Source organism: Neohortaea acidophila (genome assembly GCF_010093505.1).
Source record: "Neohortaea acidophila strain CBS 113389 unplaced genomic scaffold BDY17scaffold_2, whole genome shotgun sequence".
Lineage (NCBI taxonomy): Eukaryota > Fungi > Ascomycota > Dothideomycetes > Mycosphaerellales > Teratosphaeriaceae > Neohortaea > Neohortaea acidophila.
This window is the reverse complement of record NW_022985511.1, coordinates 973,241-992,882: the sequence shown is the minus strand read 5'-3', so window position 1 is coordinate 992,882 and position 19,642 is coordinate 973,241. Positions and strand designations below refer to the sequence as shown.

Here is a 19,642-nt window from a genome sequence, read left to right as displayed (position 1 = left end):
TGAGTAAAAGGGACGAGAACGGGGCAGAGTAGTAGACAGATTGCGTTGGAGATTAGGAGATGGAAGGTACGAACGTCCGAGCAAATCCTCTGCCCGCTAGCTATTTGCGGCGGAGGGAGAGAAAGGGCCGCCCCCCACAGTCGAAAAGGGAGAGGGTCAACTGGAGAGCTCAGGGCTACCGAGCATGCGTTGCGCCTCAAGGCCCAGTCTCGGCTACAGCGCTGTATGACGGCAATGCCTCGTACATCCCGCCGCTGCAGCACCTGCACAATCTCCAAACGGCGTGCACCAAACGGAGACAAGCATCAGCTGTCGCCTGATTCTCGCCAAGTCGAAAACACTCGTATCAGTAGCACCGTTGTGAAGCGAGGCCAGAACGCCGCCGTCCGTCAGTCTCAACGAGCCACCACAGCGCGTGTTACGCAGATGTGCTGGAAGTTACACCCACCAGGGACGAGACAATCAGCGCCCCAACGCCACTGCCCAGTCGGCTCACGCCGCCAAGGCTCAAAATAGAGTGCCGAACACCGCCGCCTAACCAGCAGACCAGCGGGCAGCGGCGATCTCACCGCAGGGGCAGCAAACAGACTTTGAGCCAAAGGCGTCCGGCGTACCAGACTTGAGGCTCGCATGCGTCCAGAGCGAAGCGTACCAAACATCGCTCCCCGCCCCCCGGCTCGGTAGGGCAGTTAATCCATCTCGCGTCCAGCCAGGGGCCCCTTGCAAGCCGACCGTTTTGGGGGCGCCGGGCCCTCCCTAGCCCCAGCTGCCGCATCGGGTTAGCAAGGGGAACTAAATTCCTACCTCACCTCAACCCAGCACACGGCTGGCGGGCTGGTGCTTATTGCTGCCGCGCGGGACCCTGACCTTTGCCAGTGCACCGCGCGAGTCCCATGCAACGTCCCGCCCGCGGCGTGGCCCTCTGTACCACCCCGGCACGCGTTGATGGTCATTTTCCTCTTCTCGGCCGGAGTATCGACGATTCGTTGAGCCGTCCAGTCTGCTTGGTTGGGCGCCGGGCGGGCCAAGGCGCCTCCTCCATTACGAGCATCGTGGGCCTCTGGACCTTTGGTGACAGCCCGAGTGGCTGCGTCTAGATGGATCCCCGGCACGCCTCTTCGTGTTCTTGGGGATGCATTACGTTACTCTCGAGCGGGGAAGCCAGTCTGGCGTTGCACGGTTTTTTCCCATGGCAGCATTGGCGGAGAGCAGCAACGGAGGAGATTGAGGGAGCGCGAGCTCGTGAGAGTTGTATACATTTGAGTTTCCATTGAGCGACTGCTGCGTATAAGGGATTAAGCAATGACACTGTCCACCCGTCTGGCGCCGTAATGAAAGATAGTGAAGACGGATACGAAAACCCAAGAGCCGCCGCTCTGAATCCCACACGTGAGAGATGTAACATCGTCCGCGTCCCGTTAGGGGTATCATTTGCGCTCTCCTCAACTCCGCGACTCCCCAAGCAAGGTGAATCACTGCTTCCAGCCGCCGTGACCGCCGCCCCAGCCGTGCTGTCCACCCCAGCCAGGCCAGCCGCCCCAGCCGTGGCCGTTGCCGTTGTTGTTGGTCGGGCCAGAGGGGCTTCCACCGCCGTGACCTCCGTGACCACCCCAACCGCCGTTACCACCGTTGCCACCGTAGCCAGGAGGTCCCCACGGAGGGATGACAGTGCCTGTCGGCTTGGGGTGCGGTGAGACGTGGGTGGGTGCGGGCTTGTGTGTGGGGTGAGGGTGGTGGTGGTTGGGCTTGCCGGTGTTGGTCGGGCCGACGACGACGGTGTGGTGCTTGTGGTGGCCGTGCTGAGGCTTGCCGTGCTGCTCAGGGTGGTTCTTCCACCAGTTCCACCAGTCGCCCCAGCCGCCGTTGCCCCATCCCCATCCTCCCCATCCCCATCCGCCTTGGCTGTGGTCGTCACCTCCTTGTTGACCGCCGTAGCTCCATTGAGGAGCGGCTTCAGCCTCAGGCTCAGGCGCAGCCTCGCGCTTGACAACGGGGAGGGCCTCGCGCTTGACCAGGTCGATCTTGTTGCAGAAGTCTTGTGCGAATGACAGGGCAGCTGTGGGTACGTTAGCAACGGAACATCAACAGACCTTGCTCGACAGTGCTTACACTCATGGTCGTCGGTCTGGCACTCCTTGGGCACACAGTCGGCGACGGTGGAGTGGAAGTCGTCGGAGGCGCAGATGCAGTGGCTGTCGACGGACGAGCAGCCCGAGGCCTGAATGCCCTGGATGACACAGCTACCCTGTTGGAGAAGATATACCATTAGCCAAGAGAACAGGGGAGGGCAGTTGCGTGATCGCTCGCCATGAACTTACGGCACATTTCTGGACGCTAGCAGCCTCGGTCAGGGCCACGAGGGCAGTGAGGAAGACGGTGGTGGATCGCATTATGGTAATAGGTGGTGGGTTGTGTCTTTGGGGAAACGAAGGTAAAGACGCCGTGAACGAGTGTATGGCAGTCTTAAGAGGGAGAGAAAAGACAAAGTGCGAAGGGGATTTCGCAACTGGGTCAACCACAACGGAAAAAGAGAGGAAAGGCCAATGTCGGCGCAATCGGCCGGCGGGCGTACATATAGGCAAAGCTGGGACAGGTCAAGCGACCGCCACGGCGCTGGCTCCCCGTCCAGGTTTTCCCATCTCGGAGAGAGAGCGTTTCTGACGCATGGGGCCGCCGTCCTTGGGTCACGGGCGTGCCTGCCGATGCCCAGGTGCCCACATTTCCTAACGCCTCAAGCGAGCAGGGCTGTCCGGTAGAGAGGAGAAGAGGGCTCTAGGCAGGCTGCGCACGGGGCACCCATGCCGCTCCTCATTCCATGGTCGCGCCGTTTCCACCTCCGAATATGGAAGCGGGTAAACTGCCAAGTGTCCGATGGCCGTTTAGCGTTACCTCCGGGCTGTTCATCGAGAGATGCAACGCCGAAAGAGGAGACCGAGCCCAGAGCACTGGTGGGGGGCGAGCAGCAAGACAACACCACGCAGTAGCGCTTTTTGCCGGCGTCGCCTCCTGGACAATTTGTTTGTAATTTAATGCGACGAGTCGGACGGGGGCAACGTGTGCTTCTGACGCAGTGCGAGCACGAGGCTGGGCGAGGACGGGTTGTCTCAGCGGAGGTTCTATTTTCGCCGACGACGCACGCGAGATTACAGGCCGGCGTCCCACGACTTTCCGCGTTCCACCTGTTCGCCCCAATGGCTGGACCCGAGTGCGCCGCACACCTCACCCAGCGTCCGCTGGAGGTTGGCAGGCGGGGCACGAAACCCTCCTGCAGGCAATAATGACATGCCGCAGATCCAAGCAATGCAGCCAGGACGAGTGGGCGGCGGATGGACGAGGTGGGCAGCGGACCAGCTGGGCAGAGTATTGATTGCGCGCAGGCGAAGGACGGCGGCTTTAGCGACAGGACATGAAGGGCGGATGCATGTGTCAATTCACCCCCACCTGGCAGCGATCGTCGCAGTTCGTCGGCCAGTTTGGGCGATGCGCAGTGGCCCTCCGTTCGCGCACGCGGGAGGGGAGTGGAGTCGGCGGTGATGATGATGAGCATCGGCAAGAGCTAGACACGAGAGTTCAGGCCTGCATTTGCCGAAGCCAAAACTAACTTTGGGCCATTGACGGCCCGCCGCTGCATGTAGCCGCACCTGCATGCGCACTAACTCGTCCCGTTACGTTAATTTTCATGCAAGGCTCTGCGCTGGCCCACTCCCCTTCTGCCCCCTCCTCATGGTAGCCAAGCATCATGCTTACCATTCCACCTAGTCCGCCCCGTCTCCACGTGTGATCGCTCGGACTACTGCTGCCTCCGACGCCGGCGACCGCTGCATGCTCGCGTTCCCCTCAAGGCCGAGCGAGCTAAACGCAACTGGCTCAAGGCTGAGGCCGACCAGGGTGAGCGAGCGGCCAAGGCCAGGTTTGTATTATTCACGCTGCTATCTGCTGATCCAGTCGAGAGCACCCCTCCCCATCACTCTCTTCGCTACATCCATGCTATCCCGTGCAATGCTTGTCTCCTCCCGGCGCCCAGCTTCGCCTGGCCTTCGCCTATCCCGCTCTAGCGAGTGTCGGTGATGCCGTCTACTCTGCGATGCTTCCCCTCCATGTCCACCGTGAAGCTCAGAACGCGCCTGCTCTCCAAGGGCCAAGAGCTGTCCGAGGCGGCCGGGTGGCCTGACACCCGCTCACGTTATCCGTCATGCCTGTCCTGTGCAGAAGCAGCTGTAGTATCCACGCATGAAGTCTATTGGCATGCACGAGTGTATTGGTATGCAAGCCTTCGCTCAATGGTTGGCGTCTGAAGCTGTGGCCAGACGCATCTGGAGCTCTTGCCCAAGTGATGGCTGCAAGTGGCCTGATGAATGAGTGTCCAGACCGTTGCGCTTCGTGCCATGAGATCATGCCTGCTCAACCCCTTCCCCAGAGTCCTCAAGTCCGCGACGGTTTGGTGGCCAAAGTGTAATTGAACAGCCAGCGGGACAGTTTTAGACTAGGCTCGTCGACAAGTTTGGTGACGATCTCGGCTACCCAAAAGGTCAAGGGCAGGAGGATTAGGTGGGGAATCAGATAGTTGAGCTCAAAGCCAAACGGGCCCCAGCTCGGTAAGGGCATGATATTCATCCACCCGGGGATGGTGGCGATTTGGCGGTCATGGATCCGGCCGACGGCCGCGTAGATGCGGTCGCCCACCGACCAGAGAATGGGGCCGTGGACGAGGTAGAGCGAGTAGGAGATCCTGCCAAGGAACTGGCAGAAGGCGGTCTCGAAGAAGCCCTTCAGCCAGCCGATGCGGGGAATGGCAATCATGAAAAGTGTGGCGGCCCAATAGCGGAAGAACCAACGGAAGTCCCAGAATGCCTGAGGCTTGAAGTAGGAGAGCAGGCCCCAGCCGGGCGACTGGCGCAGATGACCGATGTCGTTGCTGATGGACGGCACGCCGCCGAGGTACATGGCGATGGCGAATAAGACGTAGTAGACCCAGGTCTTGACGTTTTGGAAGCGCTCGAGGAACTCGGGCAATTGGTTCTTCTCCGCCAGCAGGTCCAGGTCGCAGAGCAGCATGCCCGTCATGAAGGCTGCACAGTACCAGCCATCCACAATGTAGAGGAAGTAGAAGATCAGCGACGCCTCGAGAATGAGCCGCATGTTGGTCCTGCACCGAGAGAGGCCTAACAGGACGGTCCAGACGAGGATGGAGCCGCGGAATTCCAGGGGAAGGGACCAGGCATGGTCGTTGTATGCGTTGAAGATGCTGTCGTTGAAGATGAAGCTGTAGTTTTTGAAATCGCAGTACCACTTCCACACCTCGTCCAACCATGTTCTTTCGGGCGGAGCCGCAATAGGGTTGTTATTTCGAATGCCCAGGAGATGCCACAGCGTCATCCACACAAACGTCGTGACGAGCACGGGGAGGAAGAGGCGGATCCAGCGGCGGAAGAGGGCAGAGGCCATGTTGTCTGCCACACGGCCGGAGTCGGTGGACTGCAGGAGGCTCAGCGGGGCGAGGGTGAGGACGTAGCCGGAGATGAGGTAGAAGATGGCGACGGCGAGATGGCCGCCGGAGAAGAGGATGCGCACGCCGGGCAGGCAGACAAAGTAATACTGCCGGTCCCAGCCAAACACATTCTCGAGGATGAATTCGCCGTGGATGCCCGAGTGGCCCCAGACTTGGTGGTGGAGGGAGTAGACGAGCAGGGCGGCGAAGCCTCGCAGGCCGTCGAGCCAGGCGGTCTTGCGCAGCGGCTTGGACTCGCCGCTGCCGCCCAGCCATCGCGAGGGTCTGAAGTAATCGGCGAAGGCGGTGCGGGGGTGGGAGAAGGCATCGTCGGTCTCTACCACCTTGTCCTTCTCCAGCAGCCCCAGGGACTGCTCCTCATCGCGCGCCATTGTGACGTTCGCACCGCTTCCGATTCAGACGAGAGGTCGGGATTGGCCGTCTCTTCGCGAGCACCGATGCTGCTATGAGATGTAGGGGAAGACGACAGTGGTGTGGCAGAGGGAGGAGGGGCGAGGTTGGAGAGAGAGGACATGCTGTGTGCATCAATCTTCCCGGCCGTACATTAGCACCTGCGGTTCCACACGGCTAGGACGAGGTAGGCCGCCACGGTGGGGTTGCCGGCGGATCGGTTTCATGCGTGCAGGATGTCGCTGGGGGTGAGCCGGTTATAATTCTTACCTGCAGCAGATCCGCCCGTTCGCCCTTAACCAAATTAGGGGGAAAGCGCGAATGGCGACATCCCTTCACCAAATCTCGCCAACCAAAGCGAAGGAGGGCCTCCTGCGTCAATATATGTATCTACCCTTCCCCTTCCCTCTCCTCCTTCTGCCTGCATCCTGCATCCTGAGTCGTGCATCTGTACGCGGCCATTTAATGCATGCCTCAGGCTGCGCCGACGGGAGCGGTATCGCAGCACGAACCGCTCCACCTCGAGCCCATGAGTCGTCCCGTGTGTCAGCATCGACTCGACTCTACCATACCGCCAATACACCGCCAGATTATCCCTTTCCACGGACGCATAGGCTCGGCGGCCCATATTCCATGCAACGGACGCCATTGTCAGTCCACGCGGTAGGTCATCAGTATCCACCACGCATCCGCGTTCGTCATCCAGAGGTAAGAAATCCAATGCACTCCGTCCACGGTGAGATACAATCCCACCAAGACGATCGACTCTACTCTACCCATGGTGAAGACACGGACTTTCTATTTTCACCGCTCGAACCGATAGCGTGTGGATGTCTTACTAACGGCTTTTCTCCCATTGATTTCTTGCGCTGACCTACCATATCCTCATCCGCGAAGAACGAACATGGCAGTTTCCCCCTTCAAGAAGCTGCTCGTTATCGGCGTCCGGAAGTCGTCATTTTCCCATTCATCTTGTTGTTTCAATTGCGCCGTTATGATCATCGTGATGCTGCAAGGATCTCATCTCTCGTCTCAACATGCGAAGCGCCTTTTGGATCCTTGCGATCGCGAGCACTCCGGCTTGCGCACTATGGAAAGACCCTGAAGGCTGGAAAGCTTTTCACGATGGCCGTGATCTCCATCACTTCGTCACGGTATACCAATCTTCCAGAGTATGAAAGGTTGCTTGCTTCTTCAGGCTAACCTCCAGCAAAAGCGGCCAGAGCTGAAAGCCCCGAGATACATGGTCGTCAAACACCACCCGGAAGCGATTGCGGATGGGTATTGGTTCGTCACGCCTTACACAAGACTCGGTCTGCCTCCGTCGACGGAGCAAAAGGACTACATTCCGTGCATGAACGGCGCGCACATCTACGATGGGGACGGCAATCTGGTCTGGAGCGGAGCGTGCAAGTACGATAATCGCATCATCTTCAACTTCCGCCCGGTGCATATCAATGGCACCGATCTGCTCACCTTCTACTTGCCCGGCGAGGAACATGGCTTCAATCTCTCTCCCGCCGATCGGATGCCCACGGGGGTATTGATGGATGATCACTATGAGGAAGTCAGTCGAATTGGTGCCAAAGACTATCTGATGGACGGACATGAGTTCAACTTCATGCCAGACGGCCGATCAGTCTTGCTCACCACTCTCAAAGGCCTTGACACCGATGCATCAATGATCGGCCAGAAAACCCGCAAAGTGATGAATACCGGCTTCCAGGAAATCGAATTGAACACGGGGGATCTTCGCTTTGACTGGGACCCAATATCCCACGGTATTCTGCTGAACGAGAGCTGCGACACCACCGGCATTGCCAACCACGGGAAGGATACCGGCAGCTGGGATTTCTTCCACATCAACGCGGCAGACAAGTTTGCCAACGGCGACTACTTGATCTCCGCGCGACATATGAGCACTCTCTATCGCGTATCGAAGGTCGACGGCCACGTAATCTGGAGACTGGGAGGGTGTCACAACACCTCCGACTTCCTCCTTGAAGAAGGCCTACCCTTCTTCTGGCAGCACCATTCGCGCATACGCTTCGAAAATACAACGCACATCATCCTGTCGGTGTTCGACAACGCAAGCGAGGACAAAGATCGCGGCGAACCTTTCGGCCAGAATCCGCCTATCGGAAAGATAATCATATTGGATACTGCAAGTACTCCCATGACCGCCAAAATGCTCCGCCGCTTCGATCGTCCTGATTACGGGCAAACGGCAGCTCTGGGCAGCGTTTCGCTCCTTGGTGATAAGCCGCCCGAAACAGCCAATGTCTTCATCGACTGGGCCTTCGAAGGCTACATCAGCGAATACGACTACAAAGACGGGCTGAACCGGCTAATCATGGAGGCGAGATTCGTCTCGGATCGCAAACGCTCGTATCGCGCGTACAAATTCCCCTTCAAAGCTGCGCCAACCGAGCCACCAGTCCTTACCATCCTGCCCCTCGGCATCGGGCAGGACAAAATCGCCACTGCATTCTACGTCAGCTGGAACGGAGCGACGGAAGTACGCTCCTGGGCCTTCTACAGCGGCGACAGCCCGAATGTGGCATCCATGCGGAAACTGGCGACCGTCAAGAAGCGCGGCTTCGAAACGCAATGGGTGATCCCGACCCTCGTGCGATATGCGTATGCAGTCGCCCTCGATGCTGACGGCCAGCCGCTGGGCGAATCCGTCGTGACGAGCATCACGCCCGCCGCGAGCGACGAAAAGTACACCCTGCCGTATCCCGCTCTCCAAGGGATGAGTCTAGACCGCACGCCAGCGGACCGCCTCGTGCCACCGGTGCACAACAAGCACAAGTCGGCAGGCGAAGACAGCAGCGTAGCACAAGAGAAAGAAGCCGCCAAGCCTTTACTACCACCACCCACGCTTCAGCTCTCGGAGGCCCAACACGCAGGCATGCTGGCTCCCGACGCTGCCAAGGAGCAGGTGTTGCCGTCTTTGAGCGAGCGTGCGCTGGCCGTCGCTAATTTTGCTACGCTGGTTGTGGATGCTTTTGCGCTTCTGGGGCTGTGCTTGACGGTGCGCGGGCTGCTGCAGCGATTTCATTACCGGCACCGCTTGGCATCGTTGGCGTCTGTGTCTTCGGAGACGCCTTTGTTGACTGAAGACTGATTGGTGCCAGGAGATGGGGTGTTGCTTCGCGTTGGTACTCGTTGATCTGTCTGTGGAATTCAACCATCTTTACGATCCTACGAGCTCAAGTCATTATGTGAAGATCACGGGCGGCCCGTATGCAGCACCACCCACGTGAAACTTGCTCACAGCGCCAAAATAACCTCAAACCCGAACATCTCATGGCCCTGATAGAATGCTGATATTCGCCATCCCTGGCAATGCGGAAAGCCGGTGCGCAAGCACAAGGTAACACAGCGTACCCCAACGAAACAGGTCCAAAGCCTAGACCTGACCCGAGGCCATGCTACGAGAAGTACGTGTGCTAGCGCCTTCGGATATAGATGCCACGCTCTGTGAGGAGATTGGGAGATGGAGATTCGTACGACCGTAAGGCTGATAAGGCGGTCTGCTATCGTACGTGTTCAACCTGGCAGTGTGCTGAGGTCCTGATGAAGGGGAGGAGTACTGACGTCACGCTCGTTCAGAGCATGAGCCAATGCCTCTTCATCGTGGGAGTTTTCCTCGCTCCCTTGGCCGTGGGTCAAAGCAAGGTCTCAAAAGGAGCATAGAGCCATTTGATCGACGAACAATGATTACTCATCCACCGGCTACTTTATGTCACACCTCCGCTCTCTTCACCTCCTGTTCATTTCGTACAAGGAACAGACATCATCTGACGACGAATACCGTAAACACATACAAACACCGCACCAAGCTTCAGTGATCAAAATGTCTTCCCTGGGACTTCCTCGCTCGCCCTTGATCGCGCCCGGCGTCGCCCTGTGCGGATGGACACTGAGTACGCAATGCCACAGCTCCATTACACAAATCATGCATCCACGCGCAAACTAACGATATACCCTTGCACAGTCATGGAAGTCTGGGTGCGTTTCACCCGCAGCCAGCTCGAAGAATAGCATCTAGACAATAGACTGACCCATTGCCCACGCTCCACCAGCTCTACGCCCTCCGCATCCCGGCGCTGCAGAAGAGCAAACTGCAGCTCCGCCCCGAGATGACGAAGACCGAGATGAACTCCGTCATCCCTGCTTCCTCGCAATGGGCCGCGGATAATTTCGCCCATCTTTGCGTACGCTCCTGCTTCACCTTCGCCTTATAATCCAGGCAACACTAATACGAGCCTACGAAATCTAGGAACAACCAACTCAATTTTACGCCACGCTCTTCGCGCTCGTGCAGCTGAATGCGAACGATGATCTGACTGTCGGATTGGCGTGGGGTTACGTGGGCTTGCGGGTGTTGCACAGCTTGGTGCAGGCGACGGCGAATCCCATCATGACGAGATTCCGCATCTTCGCCCTGAGCTCGCTGACATTGGCTGGGTTGACGGTCCGGGCAGTGCAGCACTTGCTTTGAGGGGTGCCAGTATTGAGACCGGAAGTGAAGCCTTCTAAGATGTGCGAGAACTTGTATCGTGTTCTGGTGTTCAGTGTGGAAAGATATTGTGCAGCTCAACGGAATACAATCACCGCTCTCTTGATCTTGCCCGAGTAAGCGTCAGCCGCCTGCTCAATATCAATCAAATTCATCGTGTTCTCCTCCGCCGGTACCAACCTCCCCGACTCAAAGTCCGGCGTCAAGTCGTTCAGCAGTCGAGCCATTTCCTCCTGTGACTCGGCAGCCGTATTGCACCCCACCAGCTCGATCTGCCGTCGATAAAAATCCAGTAAATCCAGCGGCAGCTCTCGATTCCCTTGCCTCGGAGCGGAAATGATAGACATGCGGCCCTTGGAAGCCATAACGTTCACCGCTGCGTTGGTCAGCTCGAGATTGCCCACCGTATCAACAACCACATTCGGTCCCAGGCCATCAGACAACTCCTTGGCCTTGGAGAGGAGCGGATCTCTCGACGAATCGATATCAGCCCCTCTCCTGCCCACGCCAATAGTCCTGCACCCCATCCGCCTCGCAATCTGTATCACGCTCGAGCCCACCGACCCATTAGCACCAAGCACCATTACAACATCAGTAGGTTTCGCCCGCGCTCGAAGCAACGTGGTCATGCCCGTAGTCCACGGCGTTCCGAGCGCAGCAGCCTGAGCGAAGGACAGGTTCCGCGGCATGAGCGCCACGGCGCCTTGCTTCAGCACGGCGAACTCGGCTTGCGCGCCGTCTTCGGTGAAGCTGAAGGTTGCGCCTGAGGTGCCGTAGACTGCTTTGTTGAGCCATTCGGATGGGCCGGAGACTACGATGCCGGAGAAGTCTTTGCCTAGCGTGCGGGGGTAGGTGGTGCTTGCGAAGTTGCCTTTGGAGTTGAGGATGTCTGCCTGAGGACGTTGTTAGTTGCTGGCTGCGTTGAAAATGTTCAGGAGAAGCTTGGTGACATACTGGTTGGACAAACGAGGCTTTGATTTCGACGAGGAGCTCGCCAGGGCCAGCAGATGGTTTGGGGATATCGTCGATGCGTAATGTAGTGGAAGAGCCTTCTTTCGTGACTCGCACGGCTTTCATGGTGGTGCCGGCCATTCACAGAATGATCTTTTGACGATTACTAAAGATTAGTCTTGCCTCTGGCAAGCCTTGGACACATCTATCTGGATATCAGGCGCAATACTTTTGTGAAGCTGTTCTTTTCTTGAACTTACACGGTCAAGTGGCGTGAATGAAGGCCACAAAGGTCAATGAAAGCCAACCTGCGTGCATCATCTTGTCGTCACGAATCGTTGGAAATGGGGCACGCGACGATGGAAAAGGCGCGAAATGCATATCGGCTCAATAGCGGTGTTCAGTCAAGCGCACTACGCGCGCTTCGCAGGTAATTTCGGCCGCAGCTAACGTATTGCCCAATTCAGGGCAACTACACTAACTGGAATACGCCGATGCCAACGTGATTCGCTGGTCTTAAGGCGACCGCCTAATCCATCATCATCATCATCTGCATCATCTTCATCCCTCCGTTATAATCATTGACACGATGCCGGGAAATCTTTCCGGCACCTTCAATGTCCTACGGCTCTTTACTAACCCATCCCTCTGTCTTCCGCATCACACAATCTCCACCTTCGATCAGCTTCCCATTCCCCTGAGCAGCGCTTTCGCAGGGAGACATGGCAACGAAAAGCCCGCGGACATCCGCGCAGTAGTCCTCGACAAAGACAACTGTTTCGCCGTCCCACAACAAAACCACATCCACGAACCCTACAGCGAGAGATTCCAACAACTTCGTCAAGCCTACCCGGGCTCACGACTGCTCATCGTCTCCAACTCAGCGGGCACATCGTCTGATCCCAATGGCGCCGAAGCGGATTTGCTAGAGCGCAACACGGGCGTGCAGGTGCTGCGACACTCGACGAAGAAGCCTGGTTGCCATTCGGAGATTATGGCGCATTTCCGGAATGCGCCTGATTCGGGGGTGACGTGTGCGTCGCAGGTGGCCGTTGTGGGAGATCGGCTGTTCACGGATGTGATGATGGCGAATATGATGGGGTCGTATGGGGTGTGGGTGCGGGAGGGGGTGATTGAGGACCATGGACTGGTATGCATGGCTCTGGAGGTTGCGATGTGCGTTTGCCGCTTACTGACATTGGTTTGTTATGCAGCTCACGCGCTTGGAGAAGGGCGTGTCGGGGTTCCTTTTGAGGAGGGGTTATGTTGCTCCTGATCCGAGGAGTGGGTTTGAGTGAGCATAATCATGTATGCCCGAGAGGACGGATATCACCAAGGTCATGGACTGGATCACACGATGATGCGAGAGCAGGCAGCCGACTCATAGTGGGCATCAGATTCACGCAGAGTGATACTCCGCAGCCGGATCGACGTCAAGATTGCTCTATCGCTTTCCAAGCATTGGAGGCCGGAGGAGATGTGTGTCCTCCGTGGCCATGCAGAGCATCGGCGATGCGAGTACAGCCATGACCGCAAGCACCGGGTGCTCTGAGAATGTACGTATTAATCCTTAATTGCCACAGACATGCGAAAGCTGAAAGTTTAGATGTAGAGCAGATGAGATCTCAACAGCCCGTACCGTTTTGCTCTTTCCTCGTTAGTCCATGCAGGTTATGTACGTTCCTGCCTTCACATGTCTCGTCAATGACATAAGTCAATCTCCTCCACGTCAACTGCTCCTGTCCATTTCCCTCCAACATACTTCGATCCCAACTTTCCTCAATTGATAAAGCAAACACCCCGTGCCGCCAACTCTACTGTACATCAATCTACACCACCGCAGACCTCCATTACAATCACAGCCCACTGCGCAAGATGGCTCCGACCTACACGAACAACGAACTACGCTCCATCGGCGAGCGCTGCAGCAATCGCCTCCCTCCCGCATCCGCCGTGCAAGCTATGCACTCGTACGAACTGCAACGCGACACTGAAGTCGAGCGGCTATTTCACGGCCTCATGTTCGACCAAGAACAAAGCAAGCAGCACTCGAAATCGCTCGAAGACGACGTTACAAAACTTCAGTCCGATGTGAGCATTATGCAGAGCCAGATGCGGGTCAAAGAGGTGGAGAAAGATGACCTGTCGACGGCGATGGCAGCGCAGCTGGAAAGCCTGAGAGACAAAGTGGACAATCACCTCAAGACTGCGCGGCCGCGGATGCTGCGCCTGGTGCTGCTGGAGAAGAAACTCGAGGTTGTGTACGCGGAAGCAGTGAATCGAGAGATCCAGAGGAAGTTCGACGAGCAGCGAGCAAAAGACAAAGACGAAACCAATGGCGTCGAGCCCCTCGTCAAGATGGCCATGCTTACGAACGAAATCGACCGAGTCAAGCAAGAGATCGCCGGCACGGATGATGAGGTTCAGGTTCTGTTCGACGAGCGAGATGCCATGGTGACATGGCTCGGCCAGACCAACAAACGAATCGAGACGGCTGTGCAAGAGGCTGATGAGCGCATGGCTGGTATCGAGGAGCTCAATTCCCAGCGGATGGCTGCTCTGGAGAAGAAAGTCGACGAGAAGCTTGCACAGGTTGAAGAGAAGGCCGCTGATTCTCGTGCTGAAATGGACCCGGAAGTGGGTCGTCGTTCTAAGCTCTCAGAGGCCATCCTCGATTTGCGCCTTGGAACTCTACAGGCGGCCGTGGAATGTCATGCGATGACGGCAGATCTCACGGCACAATCCCTGACTAAACTCGAACGCAGCACGGAGCGAGAATGCTCAAACTTCAGAAAGGAGGTGAACGCTGCCTTCAAGGCCACCCAATCCACAATCGGTGCTCGAGTGTCAGAAGAGGCGACTGTCCGCGAGGAAGCCATCAAGCAGATCCAGCAAACGGCAATTAAAAAGGAAGAGGCAATGATCCAGTCATTCGCAAAGCAAATCGTAGATGCCGAGGAGCGATGCAACGAGCGCGTGGCCATCACCGAGAGGCGGAGTCGGAAACATCGCAAGATGCTGCAACAGCTCCGTGAGGGGATCACTGGCAACGCCGCGGCAAGTCGACAGCAGGTCGCCACTCTTCAAGCGAAAGTCGACAAGCTGGAAGGCCTCGTTCGAGCGTTGACGGGACAGCATGCGAACGTATCGCCGGCGAGTACTCAGCGCTTGGCCGTGCGGTCTCCAGTTGGACAGAATCTGGATCTCTCGATCCCAAAGGGCAGTTCGTTGGCTTCGCAGAAGAAGGAGAGTCCTCGCAAGGCCACGCCGGTCAAGCATCTGAAGTTGTGAGCGGGAGGGCAACGGTGTTGGCCACGTTGAATGGGTAGAGGTACGGGGCACGTCAGAAGGCATGATATGCTGGGCAAAGTGAATAGCGTATCGTCTCGCAGGTGAAGTCATGAAGTCCATAGTACAATCAAGAACGCATGAAACCAAAGTGCAGGTCGTCCAAACAGTGCCTCGATCTCTTGTCCTTGCCAACGTCTACCCCTCTCCTTTGTCTCTTCTCGCACCACACCAGCCTCAAGTCCCAAGGCACTCACCGCCGCCAGCCTTATCTTCAACCACGTCCCCACCTCCTCACTTTCAAATCTGACCCCGCTTACGGAATCGCCTCGTACCCGCCCATATGAGCCTTGCGGTTGGAGAAGAGGAAGTAAATAATGACGCCAACAATCGGGAAGATGAAGACGAGCAGAGCCCAGAGGAGTTTGTGGGAGATGGGGCGGGTGGATTGCAGGACCTCGACTATGTGATTGTCAGCTGTAGTCCACATTCATCCTGCAGCCGCAAAGGTTTGCCGATGTTGCTTTTGGGACAGGAAGGAAGGAACACGTACTCCACACAATCACATCGAGAACCAGCACGAGGAAGCCGACGATTCCGCCTCCGACGTGCAGACCGATGGGGCCGTCGGCTTTCTGGGCCGTGAGGGGCGCGGCGTAAGCGCAGGAGAGCAGGGAGAAGAGGAGGGGGAGGATGGCGTTGAACATGTTTGCGGCGAGTTGTGGGGTGGTCGAGGCTCGGGGCGTGTGGTGGCTGTGTGTTGGACTGGTTGGTGTTGTAGCTGATGAGGAGGAGGGGAAGAAAAGAGCAGAGGGCTGGTGGGCGGTGGTTGCCTGGTTCCCAGTCACGCGAGGCGTCCGAGCTTTACGTCACTTCTGCCCCGCCGCTGCTGGGCGACATCACGTGTTAAGGCTGGCAGTACCCTTTTGCATTTCTGCTATCAACACCTTGTAATTCGCCTCGATCTTTCGGGGAGAGCATGCCTAATTGCAGGCTGGACGACGGGGTTGCTGGACGAAGACCCACGATGGACAACGATTTGTGTGGATACGTGTAGATCCGATGTACGATTGCCTGAGCTGCAGACGACAATGCAGTAACCATCAGATGTACCACAGCCTATCGACGCATTCGCAACGTACATCAGAATGGAGTAATACCAACTCCGTCAACCATGGCGAAACGGCGTAGACTAAATCCGAGGCCGTCCCGATCGTCCATTCCGGAATCAAACCACGATTCTACCACCACACCACCCGAAATATCAGAAGACGATACCTGCCCCGTCTGCCAACTCCTCCTGTACCGCCCGGTCAAAACAGGATGCAATCACACCCTCTGTCAATCCTGCATGGCCACCTGGGCGGAAGTGAGCCTCAGCCACGAAATGCAAATCGTCGACATCGACACCGACATCGAGGACCAACAAAGCCACCAACCGTTCGATGCCGCCGAGGAACTCGAAGCCCGGTGTCCCATGTGTCGCACACAGACCACCGCCAGTCTAGACCAAGTTCGAAGCCAGGAGTTACAAACCAAATACCCAGAAGCCTACACCCAACGCCTAGCGGAAGGAACGCCTTCTGACCCGGACACAACGCAAACGCTCCAAACCCTCACCCTCCACATAGGCAACACGCACCAGCTCACCACCCCCACGCAACCAGTCGATGTCTCCGACCCCACGCCCCCAAACCGCCACGCCTGGACCTTCTTCCTCCGCCCCAGCAACCCGCACCTCCTAGAAGAAGTGCACATCCACCTGCAACCCACCTTCCGCCCTGCCCGCGTCATCCGCACCCGGCCCCCGTTCGAAGTCAGTCGGCTAGGTTGGGGCACGTTCACTGTTACGGCGCAGATTTTGCTCAAAGCGGGGTACAGCTGGGTGCACGCTGAGGCGCAGGATAGTCCGGATGGGGCGGAAGGAGGGATGTTGGGGGTGGAGTGGAGACTGGATTTCGCGGGGAGGGGGAGTATGGGGCGTTTGAGGGTTAGGGTGAGGGGGCAGAGGGGGCGGGAGGTTGGGGAGCGGGAGAGGAAGGAGGATGAGAGGGGGTGGGAGAGGGTTCGGAGGCTTTACGAGAGAGATGGGAGGTATGTTCCGCGGGAGGGGGAGGAGTGATGATGATGATGACATGATTTTGGGATTCTATGGATAGTTCTACAGCGGAGGTAATGTCTCTCGACAGATGGGACACTGAAGCCGATACTTCATCCACCCCTCCAAACACCCCGAGTGGAAAATATGGCGACACGGAGTCACCATGTACATCCTACGCGCCAGCAAGCCCGTCGGCCCACTCATGCTCTCGCTGGAAGAACCGCTCTCGATGACCGGCACTTCCAGCTCCTGCATGCAGATTGCACAGTCGTAGACGCGCTTGCCTCTTTCCCTGCTTTCTTTCGCTGCCAGCGACGCGCGACGAGATAAACTGCCGCCTTCCCGCTCGGCGATTGGAGATGAAGGCGTGGATGCTGCTGCTGCAGCGGCTTCCGAGAAGCCCATTGGCATCGTGCTTCCTTCCACGTCCTCGCGAAGCACAGGATGATAATCGTACGCCGGCGGCGCCCAGTTCTTGCCCACGAACCACCTGGGTCCGATGAGCTCCTGCGAAGCGAGGACGAGAATCTGCACCCACAGCCAGACGACAAGAATGGCCAAGCTGGTGTAGTCGACGTCGGAAAAGACGACGTTGCGCTTGTAGGTGTAGAAGTAAGCAAAGGGCAGGCAGCGGACGAAGCTTTGGCCGAGCACGAATTCCCACTTGAGCGCTTTGCGGCAGTTGCGTTGCACGTTGCGGTTGATTTGGGGGATCCAGAAGGAGAGGTAGATGACGCCTAGAGTGGTGAAGTAGACGCGGCGGAGGCCGGATGGCCATCCCATGGCGTTGAGACTCATGAATAATATCGCAAGCAGGAGGAGGTAGAAGCGGGTATACACGGAACCGAAGCTCTCACGGTACACCATCTGTGCTTGGCCGGCGGCGCCCGGAGCGGGGGCCCATTGCTCGAGATCTACCTGGTCTGAGGGCATGAAGACTGGAGCTGCGCCGGTGTCGGTGGGTCGTTGCATGGTCACTGGAGGTGGGAGAGAATCGACAGGGGCCGGGTTTGGAGGTGGAGCCTGATCAGGGGTGGCCGTGACAGCAGGATCAGCGACTGGCGGGACGTCTTCTTGAGGTATTGATGGTGCCGGGGTGATGTTGATGTCTTGTGCCGGTGTCACAGGGTTGGCACTACCTCCATTACTCGCAGCATTGCCGCCGTTGAGAGCAGGATCTTGAGCCCTCCTCTCCCGCACTCTCTCAAGAGCCTCTCGATAAATCTCCTCCCTTCTTTGCCACTCTTCAGCTTCTTCTCGCCGCCTCCTTGCTCGCTCTGGCGCCTGCACAAGCCAAATGTCCATGAGGAAGCGCATGCCAAAAAAGCTCACGCAGACGAATGACAAAAACGCTGTGGCCATGATCGTTACAAACAGCCCGCCGATGAAGAAGCTGACAAGCAGGAATGTCATGAAGGTGAAGCCGTCTCCAAGAGCCAGCATGGCGACGGTGTAAAGGCTGATACGGCTGCGCGTGGACGGTGTAGAAGCCTCGTGCATTTGACGTTTCAAGAGGAAGATCTGCAGAAGCAGCACCAGTGTGAAGACGAGGTCGTGCTTCCTGCTGCTGTTATTCAGCACTTCCATCTTCGGGCCAGTAAAATGTGCTCCATCTTGAATGGCATATCCTGGTGGACCCTTGGATTCCAGAACGTATCCGCAGTCCGGAGAAAAGGCAGTCATGGAGAACTTCATGTCCGGAGCGGGAGGCACATACGCTCCAGTGGGAAAGCGTAGTTCCTTCTCGAGCACAGACAGTACTGAAGCATCCGGGGCGGCTCGCGATGTAGATGTCGGAGGGTGTTGCTGTAAGTATACAATAATTTCACACTCAGGAAAGCTAACGCGATTGACCGGAGCTTCCTGAGTGCTTGACGACCAAGGGTTGAAGGACTCAGAGCGGCCGTCCACTTGGCGTTGGAGTGTTTTGGAAATGGTGTCGTTCAATAGTCCTCTCGAAGCCGCAAACATGCGTTCTGACATGGCGAGATGGGGTAGCAGGAAGATACCGGCGAATTTGTCGCTGGTGGTGGTCAAGATTGCTTGGCCAGCATGAAGGAAGTACACTCCGAACAGACGTGCAGAGTACTCGCTGGAATCGTCATCGGTGATGGTAAGGTCGGCAACTAAACTGGTGACGTTGCCGAAATCATCGTGTTTGGCCAGCTCGTCTGCCGGCGGCCGATGCTTGTGAAATCGCAGACGGACATCTCCTTCTTCGCCAGTAACGTTTCGGTCAAAGGCTCGGGGCGAGATGAGTCCAAAAGGGCCCGTGATCTCGTAATCGGAGAGGTTGAGGTGAGGACGAGGCAGGTCGGGGTCCACTTTGGAGCGAACCCATGTGCCGTGGACGAATCCCGTGATGTTGTGGTACAAAGGTGCAGGCGACGCACTCGAACCGGTGTCGTCCTTCAACCCCAGCGCATCACCGGCAAAAGGCCCTAACGCATATTCCAGTTGTTCACGTCCACGCTGGCGCACTGCTGGAAGCGCATCCCACGCGTAGCCTCGCGCATCTTCTAGTCCCGTCAAATTCAGCTGTGGTAGGGCGTGGGAGGCGTAGGAAGAATTTTGTAGGACGGCAAGAGAGCGCTGCTCTTCGACAATGACATCGTCGAGGGTGCGGCCGATGCGCAGTTGGCGGGTAGCGGGGCGGGCGGGGTCAGGGGAGAGGAAGATGAAGGCGAGGATGATGAGGGGGACGAAGATACCGCGACGGTCGGCCATCCATCCTGTGCCGCATCCAACGTTGTCAAGAGAATTATGGGGGGCTGGAGGTAGGTATTGGAAGAAGAGGTGACGACGTGCAGGTGCAGATGCGCGTGGCTGTTCCCAAAGTGGGCAAGCTTCGGAAGGGGCCGAGCTTATCGCGGGC

General features: G+C 57.4%; 11 protein-coding genes across 11 annotated transcripts; 5 read left to right on the top strand and 6 right to left on the bottom strand.

Annotated features, from left to right (window-relative positions):
- Positions 1-834: 834 nt before the first annotated feature.
- Positions 835-2,533, bottom strand: BDY17DRAFT_291376 (uncharacterized protein). Its single transcript, XM_033732653.1, has 2 exons — positions 2,319-2,533; positions 835-2,245 (listed from the first exon to the last, which is right to left on the bottom strand). The coding sequence occupies exons 1-2, from the start codon at positions 2,388-2,390 to the stop codon at positions 1,094-1,096; spliced, it is 1,224 nt and encodes a 407-aa protein (XP_033592939.1). The 5' UTR covers positions 2,391-2,533; the 3' UTR covers positions 835-1,093.
- On the bottom strand, positions 2,500-3,685 carry BDY17DRAFT_76843 (uncharacterized protein). Its single transcript, XM_033738687.1, has one exon. It carries the CDS (start codon positions 3,545-3,547, stop codon positions 2,732-2,734), a length of 816 nt encoding a protein of 271 aa, XP_033592938.1. The 5' UTR covers positions 3,548-3,685; the 3' UTR covers positions 2,500-2,731.
- Positions 3,686-4,422: 737 nt separating this feature from the next.
- BDY17DRAFT_246665 (acyltransferase family-domain-containing protein) lies at positions 4,423-5,880 on the bottom strand (the record flags this gene model as incomplete). Its single annotated transcript, XM_033730746.1, has 1 exon — positions 4,423-5,880. The coding sequence occupies one exon, from the start codon at positions 5,878-5,880 to the stop codon at positions 4,423-4,425; it is 1,458 nt and encodes a 485-aa protein (XP_033592937.1).
- Positions 5,881-6,854: 974 nt separating this feature from the next.
- On the top strand, positions 6,855-9,504 carry BDY17DRAFT_76691 (ASST-domain-containing protein). The gene is made up of 4 exons (XM_033738686.1): positions 6,855-7,053; positions 7,116-9,278; positions 9,347-9,419; positions 9,488-9,504. The coding sequence occupies exons 1-2, from the start codon at positions 6,937-6,939 to the stop codon at positions 9,027-9,029; spliced, it is 2,031 nt and encodes a 676-aa protein (XP_033592936.1). The 5' UTR covers positions 6,855-6,936; the 3' UTR covers positions 9,030-9,278; positions 9,347-9,419; positions 9,488-9,504.
- Positions 9,505-9,761: 257 nt separating this feature from the next.
- BDY17DRAFT_321169 (membrane-associated, eicosanoid/glutathione metabolism protein) lies at positions 9,762-10,409 on the top strand (the record flags this gene model as incomplete). The annotated part of the gene is made up of 4 exons (XM_033736569.1): positions 9,762-9,831; positions 9,903-9,916; positions 9,991-10,122; positions 10,188-10,409. 4 exons carry the CDS (start codon positions 9,762-9,764, stop codon positions 10,407-10,409), a joined length of 438 nt encoding a protein of 145 aa, XP_033592935.1.
- A 95-nt stretch (positions 10,410-10,504) lies between these two features.
- BDY17DRAFT_315218 (uncharacterized protein) lies at positions 10,505-11,504 on the bottom strand (the record flags this gene model as incomplete). The annotated part of the gene is made up of 2 exons (XM_033735893.1): positions 10,505-11,320; positions 11,382-11,504. The coding sequence occupies 2 exons, from the start codon at positions 11,502-11,504 to the stop codon at positions 10,505-10,507; spliced, it is 939 nt and encodes a 312-aa protein (XP_033592934.1).
- A 463-nt stretch (positions 11,505-11,967) lies between these two features.
- Positions 11,968-12,676, top strand: BDY17DRAFT_321167 (mitochondrial PGP phosphatase; the record flags this gene model as incomplete). Its single annotated transcript, XM_033736568.1, has 2 exons — positions 11,968-12,528; positions 12,593-12,676. 2 exons carry the CDS (start codon positions 11,968-11,970, stop codon positions 12,674-12,676), a joined length of 645 nt encoding a protein of 214 aa, XP_033592933.1.
- A 577-nt stretch (positions 12,677-13,253) lies between these two features.
- On the top strand, positions 13,254-14,669 carry BDY17DRAFT_321166 (uncharacterized protein; the record flags this gene model as incomplete). The annotated part of the gene is made up of 1 exon (XM_033736567.1): positions 13,254-14,669. One exon carries the CDS (start codon positions 13,254-13,256, stop codon positions 14,667-14,669), a length of 1,416 nt encoding a protein of 471 aa, XP_033592932.1.
- A 313-nt stretch (positions 14,670-14,982) lies between these two features.
- On the bottom strand, positions 14,983-15,373 carry BDY17DRAFT_321165 (uncharacterized protein; the record flags this gene model as incomplete). The annotated part of the gene is made up of 2 exons (XM_033736566.1): positions 14,983-15,128; positions 15,220-15,373. The coding sequence occupies 2 exons, from the start codon at positions 15,371-15,373 to the stop codon at positions 14,983-14,985; spliced, it is 300 nt and encodes a 99-aa protein (XP_033592931.1).
- Positions 15,374-15,596: 223 nt separating this feature from the next.
- On the top strand, positions 15,597-16,668 carry BDY17DRAFT_261631 (uncharacterized protein; the record flags this gene model as incomplete). Its single annotated transcript, XM_033731851.1, has 1 exon — positions 15,597-16,668. A coding segment is annotated over exon 1 (828 nt), but the record flags the coding sequence as incomplete, so codon positions are not given.
- Positions 16,669-16,703: 35 nt separating this feature from the next.
- Positions 16,704-19,599, bottom strand: BDY17DRAFT_291346 (uncharacterized protein). Its single transcript, XM_033732652.1, has one exon. The coding sequence runs from the start codon at positions 19,492-19,494 to the stop codon at positions 16,828-16,830; it is 2,667 nt and encodes an 888-aa protein (XP_033592929.1). The 5' UTR covers positions 19,495-19,599; the 3' UTR covers positions 16,704-16,827.
- Positions 19,600-19,642: the final 43 nt, after the last annotated feature.